The sequence below is a fragment of the Manis javanica genome, chromosome 13 (assembly GCF_040802235.1).
Source record: "Manis javanica isolate MJ-LG chromosome 13, MJ_LKY, whole genome shotgun sequence".
NCBI lineage: Eukaryota > Metazoa > Chordata > Mammalia > Pholidota > Manidae > Manis > Manis javanica.
The window spans coordinates 55182450-55196669 of NC_133168.1; the positions used below are offsets into that span (position 1 = coordinate 55182450).

Consider the following 14220-nt stretch of genomic DNA (forward strand, 5'->3'; position numbering starts at 1 on the left):
GAGAGAGAAAAAGGGAAAGTGTCTTTGAAGTAATAATTGCAGAAAACTTCCCCAAACTGGGGGAGAAAATTGTCTCTCAGTCCATGGAAGTCCAGAGATCTCCCAACACAAGGAACCCAAGGAGGACAACACCAAGACATATAATAATTAAAATGGCAAAGATCAAAGACAAGGACAGAGTACTAAAGGCAGCCAGAGAGAGAAAAAAATGTCACCTACAAAGGAAAACCCATCAGGCTATCACCAGACTTCTCAACAGAAACTTCACAGGCCAGAAGAGAATGGCATGGTATATTTAATGCAATGAAACAGAAGAGCCTTCTAAAAACCAATACTGTATCCAGCACAATTATCATTTAAATATGAAGGAGGGATTAAACAATTCCCAGACAAGCAAAAGTTGAGGGAATTTGCCTCCCATAAACCACCTCTACAGGATACTTTAACAGACTGGTCTAGATGGAAGCACTCCTAAGGCAAAATAGATGTCACCAGAGAAAATAAAATCACACCAAAGAAAGCAGACCAACCAAATACTAAAGGCAAAAAATAAAATCAATTATGCACAAAAGCAGCCAAAGGAAACACAAAAGACTACACTTTAAAACACCTAACATATAAAGAATGGAGGAGGAAGAATAAGAAGGGAGGGAAATAAAAAATCATCAGACTGTGTTTACAATAGCTTAATAAGAAAGTTAAGTTAGACGATTAGATAGTAAAGAAGTTACCCATGAACCGTTGGTAACCATGAATCTAAAGCCTGCAATGGCAGTAAGTACATATCCTGAATGCACCAATCAGAAGACACAGAGTAATAGAATGGATAAAAAAGCAAGACCCATCTATACCCTGCTTACAAGAGACTCACCTCAAACCCAAAGACACACACAGACTAAAAGTCAAGGGATGGAAAAAGATATTTCATGCAAACAATACAGAGAAAAAAGCAGGTGTTGCACTACTTGTATCAGACAAAATAGACTTCAAAACAAAGAAAGTAACAAGAGATAAAGAAGGACATTACATAATGATAAAGGGCTTAGTCCAACAAGAGGATATAACCATTATAAATACATATACACCCAATACAGGAGCACCAACATATGTGAAACAAATACTAACAAAACTAAAGGAGAAAACAGAATGCAATGCATTAGTTCTAGGAGACCTGAACACACCACTCACTTCAAAGGACAGATCCACAAGACAGAAAATAAGGACACGGAGGCACTGAACAACACACTAGAACAGATGGACCTAAAAGACATCTACAGAACTGTACACCCAAAAGCAGCAGGATACACATTATTCTTAAGTGCACATGGAACATTTACCAGGATAGACCACATACTAGGCCACAAAAAGAGCCTCAGTAAATTCAAAAAGATTGAAATTCCACCAACCAACTTCTCAGACCACAAAGGTATAAAACAAGAAATAAATTGTACAAAAAAACAAAAAAGGCTCACAAGGACATGGAGGCTTAACAACATGCTCCCAAATAATCAAAGGATCAATGACCAAATTAAAAGAGATCAAGCAATATATGGAGACAAATAACAACACTAAGCCACAACTTCTGTGGGATGCAGCGGAGGCAGTACTAAGAAGAAAGTATATAGCAATTCAGGCCTATTTAAAGAAGGAAGAACAAACCCAAATGAATAGTCTAACATCACAAGTATCGAAACTGGAAAAATAAGAACAAATGAGGCCTAAAGTCAGCAGACAGAGGGACATAATAAAGATCAGAGAAGAAATAAATATAATTGAGAAGAATAAAACAACAGAAAAAAATCAATGAAACCAAGAGCTGGTTTTTTGAGAAACTAAACAAAACAGATAAGCCCCTAACAAGACTTATTAAGAGATTAAGAGAATCTACACACATACACAGAATCAGAAATGAGAACGGAAAAGTCATGACGGACCCCACAAAAATACAAAGAATTATTAGAGAATACTATGAGAATCTACATGCTAACAAACTGGAAAACCTAGAAGAAATGGACAACTTCCTAGAAAAATACAACCTTTCAAGACTGACCAAGGAAGAAACAGAAAATCTAAACATACCAATTACGAGCAACAAAATTCAATCAGTAATCAAAAAACTACCCCAGAATAACAGTCCCAGGCCAGATGGGTTTACTGCTGAATTTTATCAGATATATAGAGAAGACATAATACCCATTCTCCTTTAAGTTTTCCAAAAAAAGAAGAGGAAGGAATACTTTCAAACTCATTGCATGAAGCCAGCATCACTATAATACCAAAACCAGGCAAAGACCCCACTAAAAAAGAAAATTACAGACCAATATCCCTGATGAACATAGATGCAAAAATACTCAACAAAATACTAGCAAATTGAAATAAAAAATACATCAATATCATACACCATGATCAAGTGGGATTCATCTCAGAGATGCAAGGATGGTTCAACATTCGAAAATTCATCAACATCACCCACCACATCAACAAAAAGGACAGAAACCACATGATCATTTCCATAGACACTGAAAAAAAGCATTGGACAAAACTCAACATCCATTCATGATAAAAACTCTCAACAAAATGGGTATAGAGAGCAAGTACCTCAACATAATAAAGGCCATATATGATAAACCCACAGCCAACATCATACTTAACAGTGAGAAGCTGAAAGCCTTTCCTCTAATATCGGGAACAGGACAAGGATGCCCACTCTCCCCACTGTTATTTAACATAGTACTGGAGGTCCTAGCCACGGCAATCAGACAAAACAAAGAAATACAAGGAATCCAGATTGGTAAATAAGAAGTTAAACTGTCACTATTTGCAGATGACATGATATTGTACATAACAACCCTAAAGACTCCACTCCAAAACTACTAGAACTAATATCTGAATCCAGCAAAATTGCAGGATACAAAATTAATACACAGAAATCTGTTGCTTTCCTATACACTAATGATGAACTAGCAGAAAGAGAAATCAGGAAAAAAATTTCATTTACAATTACATTAAAGAATAAAATACCTAGGAATAAACCTAACCAAGGAAGTGAAAGACCTATACCCTGAGAACTACAAGACACTCTTAAGAGAAATTAAAGAGGACACTAACAAATGGAAACTCATCCCATGCTCTTGGCTAGGAAGAATTAATATCATCAAAATGGCCATCCTGCCTAAAGCAATCTACAGATTCATTGCAATCCCTATCAAAATAGCAACAGCATTTTTCAGCAAACTGGAACAAATAATTTTAAAATTCATATGGAACCACCAAAGACCCCGAATAGCCAAAGCAATCCTGAGAAGGAAGAATTAAGCAGGGGGGATCTTGCTTCCCAACCTCAAACTCTACTACAAAGCCACAGTAGTCAAGACAATTTGGTACTGGCACAAGAACAGACCCACAGCCCAGTGCAACAGGCTAGAGAGTCCCGATATTATCCCAAACACATACAGTCAATTAATATATGATAAAAGAGCTATGGACATACAATGGGAAATGACAGCCTCTTCAACAACTAGTGTTCACAAAACTGGACAGCTACATGTAAGAGAATGAAACTGGATCATTGTCTAACCCCATATACAAAAGTAAATTCGAAATGGATCAAAGACCTGAACGTAAGTCATGAAACCATAAAACTCTAAGGAAAAAACATAGGCAAAAATCTCTTGGACATAAACATGAACAACTTCTTCATGAACATATCTCCCCGGGCAAGGGAAACAAAAGCAAAAATGAACAAGTGGGACTATATAAAGCTGAAAACTTCTGTACAGCAAAGGACATCACCAATAAAACAAAAAGGCATCCTACAGTATGGGATAATATATTCATAAGTGACATATCCGATAAAGGATTGACATCCAAAATATATAAAGAGCTCACACACCTCAACAAAAAGCAAATAATCCAATTAAAAAATGGGCAGAGGAGGTAAACAGACAGTTCTCCAAAGAAGAAATTCAGATGACCAATAGACACATGAAAAGATGCTCCACATCGCTAGTCATCAGAGAAATGCAAATTAAAACCATAATGAGATATCACCTCACACCAGTAAGGATCACCACCATCCAAAAGACAAACAACATGAACAGTTGGCGAGGATGTGGAGAAAGAGGAACCCTCCTACACTGCTGGTGGGAATGTAAATTAGTTCAACCATTGTGGAAAGCAGTATGGAGGTTCCTCAAAAAGCTCAAAATAGGAATACCATTTTACCCAGGAATTCCACTCCTAGGAATTTACCCTAAGAATGCAGCAGCCCAGTTTTGAAAAAGACATATGCCACACCTACGTTTATTGCAGCACTATTTAGAATAGCCAAGAACTGGAAGCAACCTAAGTGTCCATCAGTAGATGAATGGATAAAGACGTGGTACATATACACAATGGAGTATTATTCAGCCATAAGAAAACAAATCCTACCATTTGCAACAACATGGATGGAGCTAGAGGATATTATGCTCAGTGAAATAAGCCAGGTGGAGAAAGACAAGTATCAGATGATTTCACTCATCTGTGGAGTATAAGAACAAAGGAGAAAAACTGATGGAGCAAAACAGCAGCAGACTCACAGAACCCAAGAATGGACTAACAGTTACCAAAGAGAAAAGGACTGGGGAGGATGGGTGGGACTGGGGAAGATGCTCAGTGAAATAAGCCAGGTGGAGAAAGACAAGTATCAGATGATTTCACTCTTCTGTGGAGTATAAGAACAAAGGAGAAAAACTGATGGAGCAAAACAGCAGCAGACTCACAGAACCCAAGAATGGACTAACAGTTACCAAAGAGAAAAGGACTGGGGAGGATGGGTGGGAAGGGAGGGAAAAAGAAAGAGGGCATTATGATTAGCATGTATAATGGGGGGCACAGGGAGGGCTGTACAACACAGAGAAGACAAGTTGTGACTCTATAGCATCTTACTACACTGATGGACACAGACTGTAATGGAGTATGTGGGGGGCACTTGGTGATGGGGGGAGTCGTTAACATTATGTTCCTCATGTAATTGTAAATTAATACTACCAAAATTTAAAAAAAAATTTTTTTAATCTAGAACGGAATAAAGGATGACCTTTCAGTCTTATTCTTCTTCTGCCATCCAGATAGTCCAGCTACACATCAGTATGCATGTTCCCATTTAATTTTTTAGCAATAATCACCTTACAATTTTCAATATTGTCATGGTGCAAGTATCAGTAGTAAAAGAATTATAAAACTTCTAAATAACTGATTTTGATTATCTTACAGCTAATAGCAAATTATTTGTCATCCAAAGATTTGGCATATGGCATAAGCCTTAAAAAAAGTCTAAGTTCATTCGTATCTCAATGTTGGAAGAAGTGCAGCAATAATGTGGTGTTTCTTTTTAATTATCACTGGTAATTTCAGTTGCTAATATACAGTTTAATAAAGCAAGCACCTGAGAGTAAAACGTATCTCTCAATCTTGAACAAGTAATCCAGAGAAGTAGAACAAGTTCAACTTCAAGTAGCAAAGCGTTCCTCACAGGGAGATAACCAGATTCTCTCTAGTTCTTTAAGGAAAACTTGCTATTTACAGGGTGCCTTTTCTACTCTTTAAACACCTAGCTGTCAAATACCAGCTCACTCTCAGTCATCTACATAACCTACGATTTTTTATCTACTGGCTCCTGTTCTGTCCTCTAAATATGGAACATGTTAAAATGCTGATGCTAGAGTATGGAGGTTCATCAAAATGCTCAAAACAGACCTACCATTTGACCCAGGAATTCCACTCCTAGGAGTTTACCCTAAGAATGCATCAATCAAGTTTGAGAAAGACAGATGCACCCCTATGTTTATCGCAGCACTATTTACAATAGCCAAAAATTGGAAGCAACCTAAATGTCCATCGGTAGATGAATGGATAAAGAAGATGTGGTACATATACACAATGGAATACTACTCAGCCATAAGAAGAGGGAAAATCCCACCATTTGCAGCAACATGGATGGAGCTGGAGAGTATTATGCTCAGTGAAATAAGCCAAGTGGAGAAAGAGAAATACCAAATGATTTCACTCATCTGTGGAGTATAAGAACAAAGCAAAAACTGAAGGAACAAAACAGCAGCGGAATTACAGAATCCAAAAATGGACTAACAGGTACCAAAGGGAAAGGAACTGGGGAGGATGAGTGGGCAGGGATGGATAAGGTGGGGGGAGAAGAAAGGGGGTATTAAGATTAGCATGCATGGACGAGGATGGAGAAAGGGGAGGGAGGGCTGTACAACACAGAGAGGACAAGTAGTGATTCTACAACATTTTGCTATGCTGATAGACAGTGACTGTAATGTGGTTTTTAGGAGGAACTTGGTATAGGGGAGAGCACAGTAAACAGTATTCTTCATGTAAGTGTAGATTAAAGATTTAAAAAAAAAGGGGGGGATTACTCCTTGATAGGATAAAACTGTTGGTAAATCAAAGATTAACACATGCTTTAAATATCCTTAATTTTGATCACTTAAAGGGTGTCAGATGATCGGCTATGGAGGTACTCTTTTCTGATAATATTCCTTTCTCTTAATAAAAATAAAAAAAATTAAAAATTAAATAAAAAAAAAAAGAGCAGTTCCTGTGTGCTGACCTCCAATGAGTTCTACACAGTGGTATAGAGGGCATGTCGAAGTGTGGGCAAAGGGTCTGTTTGTTTTTATGCAGAAGATCAAGGCCTAGCTTGGCTACCCAGAAAATGAACTAAGATACGATATGAGGAGAAGCTTCCGGCATCAGCACTCTCTGGAGGACTCGTGCCAGGGGATGATCATCAAAAAGCCTCCACAGGGATCCGAGCGATGCTGCGGTTGTGGCTGCGTCCATCCCACCGTTTACTGGACTTGCCACTGGAATGAGGAAGGAGATGTCTAGCCTGGCCTGTGCATACAGTGAGACAATGAATTCGAGTGGATCTGTACTGCTAGAACTCAACCAGGAGTTGGGAGGGGTGCAAGTTGTAGCGCTCCAAAATCTTACGACTATAGACTATCTACAGTTAAAAGAACATATGGGATGTGAACAGATCCCAGAAATGGGTTAATTTGTCTGATTTCTCTCAGACTGTTCAAGTACAGTTGGACAATATCCATCATATCATAGACAAATTCTCACAAATGCCTAGGGTGCCTAACTGGTTTTCTTGGCTTCACTGGAGATGGCTGGTAATTATAGATTTGCTTAGTTTATGTCACCATATTCCTATTATGTTAATATGTGTGCGAAAGGTAGTTAGTAGTTTAAAACCTATTCATGCTTAAGGTACTCTACAAGAAGGTATGTCAAAGAAATAATCAATCCTCCCATGTTTTCTTCCATATTCTACCTCTATAGCTTTTCTTCTTCCTTCCTAATTACAACCCTTAAATAGAATTCATGCCTCATATCGAATTTACCGAGCATCATAATTCCTCCAGGCGGTAAAGATACCTCAAGACAAGTGCTGGGCATAGAAGCCACAGGGCATAAATCTGCAAAGAGGTAAAAAGCTAACCTTCTCAAACAATATGGCTTCTCTCTCACTTACCAACTTTACATCTCCCTGTATGGCCCCAGAAAATGACTGGTTAGCCAGAGACGGGTAAGATTCCTCAAGGGAGGAACAACCTAAGACAGGCACAGTCGCAGGGGGGCCATCAGGTGAGAAATTGGGGATCAACAGTGGTGAGGCTTAGAACCTCAGCCCCCCGTTTTGAGAGAAATCTGCATCCGTGGATGTTTTAAGGCCCTTGTCTAGCTTGGATTAACATAGTCTACAGGCACACACCTGATCATCTACAATTGCTCTCTTACAACACTATGTTTTCTACCTTTATCTTGCATCTACCTACCACTTCAGCGTTTTATTAAAAAATAAAAATAATAATAATAATAAAGGGAGAAATGTGGGATCCACATAAAAATCAAACGAATATTCATATCTGACCTGATTGTTTATAATTCATAATGCGTGATCAAAACCGAAAGTTTCTGTGATGAATGCCCTTGTACTGTTCACCATGTAAGAACTTACTATGTAAGAATTCGTTCACCATGTAAGAACTTGAACTTGTTCGTTATGCGTCAGAAGATTGGAGACTGACGAGAATTAGGCTTGAGATGGATTAATGATTGTGCATTGAGCATTGACCCCCCCCATACAGAATTTTATTATTGTTAACAACCATTTGATCAATAAATATGAGATGCCCTCCCCCCCCAAAAAAAAAGCAAGGCACAGGTAAAGGACTGTCTTAATATGGATTTTGGTAATTTTATAACTGCTGATAGTTTGAATATGCTCTTATATGATCAAATCCTTGACACCAACATTTGCTCTAGCATCTTAGTACCTGCTACATATTCCTATACTGTGAACTCAGATACTGCAGTACAGTATTTCTAAAGAATACCTGAGCAGCTGACTAGCCTCTGTGGCCTCCCACATATTTGTACTTTTAGTTCAAATCCAGAACTGTTATCACGGCTGCATTCAAACTAGTTGTCTTTGCTTTGCACTTTTATTTTTTGACTAAATATTTTTATTTGCTTCCTGTCCTTGAAACTTGAGCTAAATTAAAGGAATATTCAGAAAAAAAAAATGCTGATGCTAGGCAAAGTGACATCAAATGCCCTTCCGGTTCCTACATGATTAGTTTAACTATTTCCTTTCAAAGGGAAGGCCCTTTAAGTACTTTGATGACTGCTATCAAGGACCCAGCTCAGTCATCAGTTTCCTATAATAAACAAACCTTTTCACAGGAAACTATTTAAGACTTCAAGCTCCTGGTTCCTCTTCCTTTAAATATATGATTAAATGTTTTCTTAAAAACACGGTACTCCAAAACAACACTAAGAGGTAACTTGAGCCACGTGTAAAAAAGATGAATGACATAACTCTGCTGTTCACTGCAATCTGAACCCTCTCTGATTCAGAATATTTTTAAATCACCTTAAACTGCTTTAGCAGTGGCCATCAAATAAATTGTCTTATACTAATCAAACTTCTTATACATATGCAGTTATCATGCTATCCATTTATATACTCAAGGGGAATTTATTACACACTTACGTATATGTGGACACAATGCACAATGCTAAACATTTATTCTGGCAAAGGAAGACACACAGGTAGAATGAGTTGCTAGCTTGAACAATGTGCTGCATTCACTGAGGACAAGAGCAATTTGTAATTTTTTGCAAGTGTGAAAGATTTTAAGATAGGCTAGTGAACAAGGAATAGGATATGCCATTAAGGCAAAAGCAGCTCACAGGGAATTCCTATAATTCATCTTAAGGTTTAGGAAGACATTAAAGGGTTTTTAGCTGAAAAATGACATTAATTTTACAAATGAAAAACTTTCCATAGATGACAATTGAAGAATGAAACTTAGGGGTCACAGAATCCAAGTTACAAGACTGCTGCAGTAGCTGAGGCCTCTTTACCACAGTATCATAGAAGCAAAGCCACTTTGCCTCTGAAAGTTGAATATAATCAGAAAATGTTTCAAAGATAATTGTATATTGACATTAACCAGTTAAAGTCTCTATTTTATACCTATCTTTTCATGCGTACATTTGGTGATGATTCACTTACTTTCAAAACAATTCAAAGATACTGTATTTAACATTCCCCTTATAGAGAAGCCTTAAAGTACCCTGGAAGCTTAATAAAAAGTTTACAGTTTTCCCTTGCCAGAAAGTAAAATAAAAATTATGACCGTCCATAAAGTAAACAATTATTCTTCAAAGGTGAGAGGGGTCTTTTTTTTGTAGTTCTTTACACTTGATGAAATTTGCAATTACTATCACAGTAACAGAAGTTATCATTTCATTGCCAAATACACAGTAGATACTGTGAATGTGAATCCTTCCAAGTCACCTAATTATACAGTGTACTATCATCTACTTTTATTACATAAAGGGCTCATTACTGTTAATTAGAATGTTGAGTAACCCTAAGAAATTACTAAGAGAAAACTGATTTCCATCCTTAGAGCAACAGCATTAAAACACACATGACCAAACCTTGTTTACTTGCAAGAATCTTATCTTCTGTATTTTTAAATGAGTGCAGCATATCAATTCACTGTTATTAAGACATCTAAAATATCCACAGGAAAAACATTTTTCTTACTTTTAATTAAGACACATTAAGTTTTTCTTCTAGTAGTGGTGAAGTGCTTTCCTAATAATGCTTATTCTGCCTCTCTTTTTTAAATAGTGGTATCTATTTTTAAAGGCTAAAGGATCCCAAGGTAACAACAATGTAAAAAGAACTAGCACCCTTAATGAAATGTACAATTTGGGCTTCATTCACATGACTGATGCATACTTTCATTACTCAAAGTTTGAAACATAAGGGATCCAGCTCCTAAACCTATACAATCTCTAAGGCTCTCAAATAAAATAATGAAAGACAACAACTAATTTTCATATTCTTAGATTCTAAGAAATTGAATACTAAGTAACAAGCCTTGATCATTTAAAACTTTACTAAAATAGACTCTTAATTTTTAATATCTACCTCAATAAATTAAACCATTTAATGATGATTTCAACCATCTGAGAACTCTAAATGTTAATAAACACTAAAATTTTGTTAATAAATGTATCACATCTACTACTCTAGACTGAGTCTAGTCAAATACAATCCCATGACAATGAAGTTTACTTCGCCAATTGCTGTCACTATTTAGCAACTTCATAAATTGAGACAGATCTCTGTACTTCTCTTTCTGAATGCGAAAGGAATATTGTTCAATATGGAAACAAGGTATAACCCAAAAGGATTCCAGTTGAAACCCAAAGAGACAAAAAAAAAAAAGTAAGTTAAATAAATGTCCCTAATAAATAAGTTTTATGCAGAACTCTGGTATATAACACTAATATTACCCAGCATAGTTAAGCATACACACAAAAGTTCTTATTCCTCTAACATAGTTTTAAAAGGATAATTTGCCATTTATATTAAGTCAAAATGCATTTATTTATCTTAGCACACAAATTTGAGTGAAAATGCTTTTGTTTAAAGCTGAAAGAACAGCCCACTTTACATTTCAAATAACTTGTAAGGGGCATGTAAGAATTACACCGCATCTACTCAAAATGAATGAACAAAGAATAACTTTAAAAAAAGCTTTTTAGTTACTGACTACATTTTTAGAAAGTAGTAATGCTGCTTCCCCACCACAGCATTATGGCCTACAAGTTTCTGTATTAACATAAACATAGGAGGGCTAGACTAGAAATCGGAATTCCTTATTCTCTAATAATGGTTTGGAATTAACCACAGTAAAATGTCCCATCTCCCCAGGGGAAACAAAACAGTAAACAGGAGTTTGAGAAGTTTTATAAAGTATTTATCAACCCCCCAAAAACCAAACTATACCAGTAATTTACTAACAGATGAGTTGATATTCTTAGATCTAGAAATAAGCCACAGAAATCAATCGTATAGAACAGACACAGAAATAGTCTCAAAATCAGGTAAACAAACACCAGCTACTACCACTTAATGACATTTTATTGGCATGACAATTTACAAGGGTCCCTGTTGCATTATACATCACACTGAGTAAGAATCGTTCAGCCGTCTACATTGATTTGTATTGGGGAGTATCTTTATTCAAATTGTAATTTAATGCCCAACACTTAATTTCAACTGTGACAAAAGGGAATAGTAATTCCTTAAAGTAGGCTGCAATTGGAAAACATATTTTGCTTTTTCTATCAAAATTCCTAAGATGTTGAAAGGTATACACACCTAAGGACTGAGTCATGGCCTTAAACAATTTTCAACCCTTTCTGGAAATATCCTTTGGTTCACTTTTACTTTCCTTCTTTAGGCAAAAGGAAATTTGTTAATGCAATTATCACAGAGTTACTATTTTCTAGCACTTTTAAACAAACATCCTTACCAAGAGGAACCATTCAGCTTTTATAACATGTCATGAAGTGTGGAGTTAAGTTGTGGTTTAAAAAAATAACACACAGGTTACCTTTCATATACTTGGCTCCGAAAAAGAACATCCACGATGGCATTCTATTGCAGAGTTCTATCACCCTTCCTAATTATGTTCTGGTAAGATACTCTTTCCTCAATTATGCTTAAGAGAATAAAAGTAAACAAATCACGTATATATTTGGGTTAAAGCAATGAACTGCATTTAAAATATAACTGGCTGATAGGACTTAGGCAGCTTTTATTCCCACTCCTTATTAAATAATTTCTCAGCAAATTCCTTAAGTAGAATAGCAAAACTGCACATTTATAATAATGCACAGAGATTCAGTATCTAACCAAGTAATAACTGTTAAAAGCTAAATTTGTGTGAAATAAAATGTCATGAAATTGTCCTGTGTTGGGGAGATCAAATCTATGTTGCTTTTAGCATGTAGTAGTGGTATTCTGACTAGGAGAAAACTGTCCTGATTAATGTTAACACATACTTGCTTTGACAGTTATTTCCTTTACTGTAACAATTTCAGAAAGACAAATTAAGAGAAATCATGCAACACTAAGAATCTTAGGGCCATAAACATCAGATTATTTGAGGTTTGTTTTTTTGTTCTCCCTCTAATAGCTCTTAGCAAATTCCCCTGGGCTGCAATGAAGGAGCTAGAAGCACTGTAAATCATCCAGTGAGAATGAAATAACCATACAATTTAAGATCCTTAAAAGCTTACATTAACAGAATAAGCATTATCTCCTTTTAATTCAAACATATACAACTAATTCTGTTGCTGGATTAACAAATGAAATTTGACTACTTTTATATATGCTCACAGAGCAGACAGACTTAACAATGAAATTTACTATTTTGGATTTTCCTTTGAAGAGCTATCAGCATAAACATAAAGATATTTCACATTTGAAAGATTATCTACCTGAAGAATAGAAGAACCCTTGGGAAGAAAAAGGCATTTTACAAACTGCAACTGAAATAGGGCAAAAAAATAAAAGCCAAGTTACATCAATGCTACAACAAAACTTCCTGTCAAAACTTTTATTGGTAACATTTGAAAAACAAGTTACTTAAAATACTACTAACGAACAGTATGTTCTGGTTGCCTGTTTTTGCTTATGGTTAAACTACAAACTAATGTTTCAGCTGCCCAAAAGCTCAAATAAGTAAGATATGAAATCAGGTACATCTTTTTAATGTATCAAGTTGTTCTGAAAGATAATCCTCTTCCATACCAACACCAAGACTATAAATTTTGTTCTGTTTTCTTTTAGTAAGATATTTGGTAGGAATGAGTTTTTTGTATTTATTGTTACCAACCAGCTTCCTTTCTCAAAGATTACTTGACATCTAAGACCATGACTCCAATTTTCAAATAAGAATAGAAACACTGAATTTTGTACCCAAATAATAAAGGCTTCCTATGAATGGTTTTTATAGGCCACTGCTTGCTTTCAGTAAAAAAAGATTTCTCATACTTTTCAGCTAACTTTTAATAGCTTGTACTTTTTAGCTATTGGCAAAGCTTTTTTTTCTTCTTGAACATTTGCTGAAGTGTTAAACTTAGTTTAACCAAAGTAACAACTTTTTCTGTGGTACACCTCAAAAATTAGTCACCCTACAATGTAGTGTGTTTGAATTAATGAGAATGTTAAACAGATGTATACAGTTAAAATAATTAGTGTGGTCTCTATAAACAACTTCTTTGGGGATTTGTATGTAGAGCTAACGTTTACTTCAGAATAAACATTAACAAACAGGGAGGGAAGAGAATCAGAACTTTCACAGAGCTGTACTTGACCATATCTTATAGACAAAGCAGAATTACAATGCATGTAACAAAACAGTAAAAGTATTTTTTTAAAAGTTGGTAGTTACAAATATGATACGTAACAATTTTCTACTTTATTTCAGTACAATTTTCAACATACAGTCTACTATTTTTCAAGATATTTGAAGACTTAAAACAAAATTTCTAGACTACTTGCAAACAGTAAAATTTAAGTAAAATGCTTACATTCTTATTTGAAAACAAAAATCAGGTAAAAAAATGGTGGGTGCAAGTTCTGCTCTCTGCTGCAATCTCACTTCAGATTTTCTATTCCTAAGAAAAAGAAAAAACAAAGATTAGCAAAAATGTGGAGAGTAAAAATGACCCATAAATAATTATTGTTCCTAAAAATTTAATAACTAATTGGACAACCAAACCCATACAGAAGAAAATCTGTTAGAATCAGTAACAAGTTGAAACTTT

At 35.7% G+C, this 14220-nt stretch overlaps 1 protein-coding gene across 10 annotated transcripts in view; it reads right to left on the minus strand.

Annotated features, from left to right (window-relative positions):
• Positions 1–11506: 11506 nt before the first annotated feature.
• BCLAF1 (BCL2 associated transcription factor 1) overlaps positions 11507–14220 on the minus strand; it is a 28692-nt gene continuing 25978 nt past the window's right edge. For all 10 annotated transcript variants that reach the window (XM_073219651.1, XM_017681261.3, XM_073219650.1 and 7 more), the window contains one exon: positions 11507–14070. In XM_073219651.1, the coding sequence (XP_073075752.1) occupies positions 14065–14070 (6 nt within the window). In that variant the 3' untranslated portion in view covers positions 11507–14064. The remainder of the gene's footprint in view (positions 14071–14220) is intronic.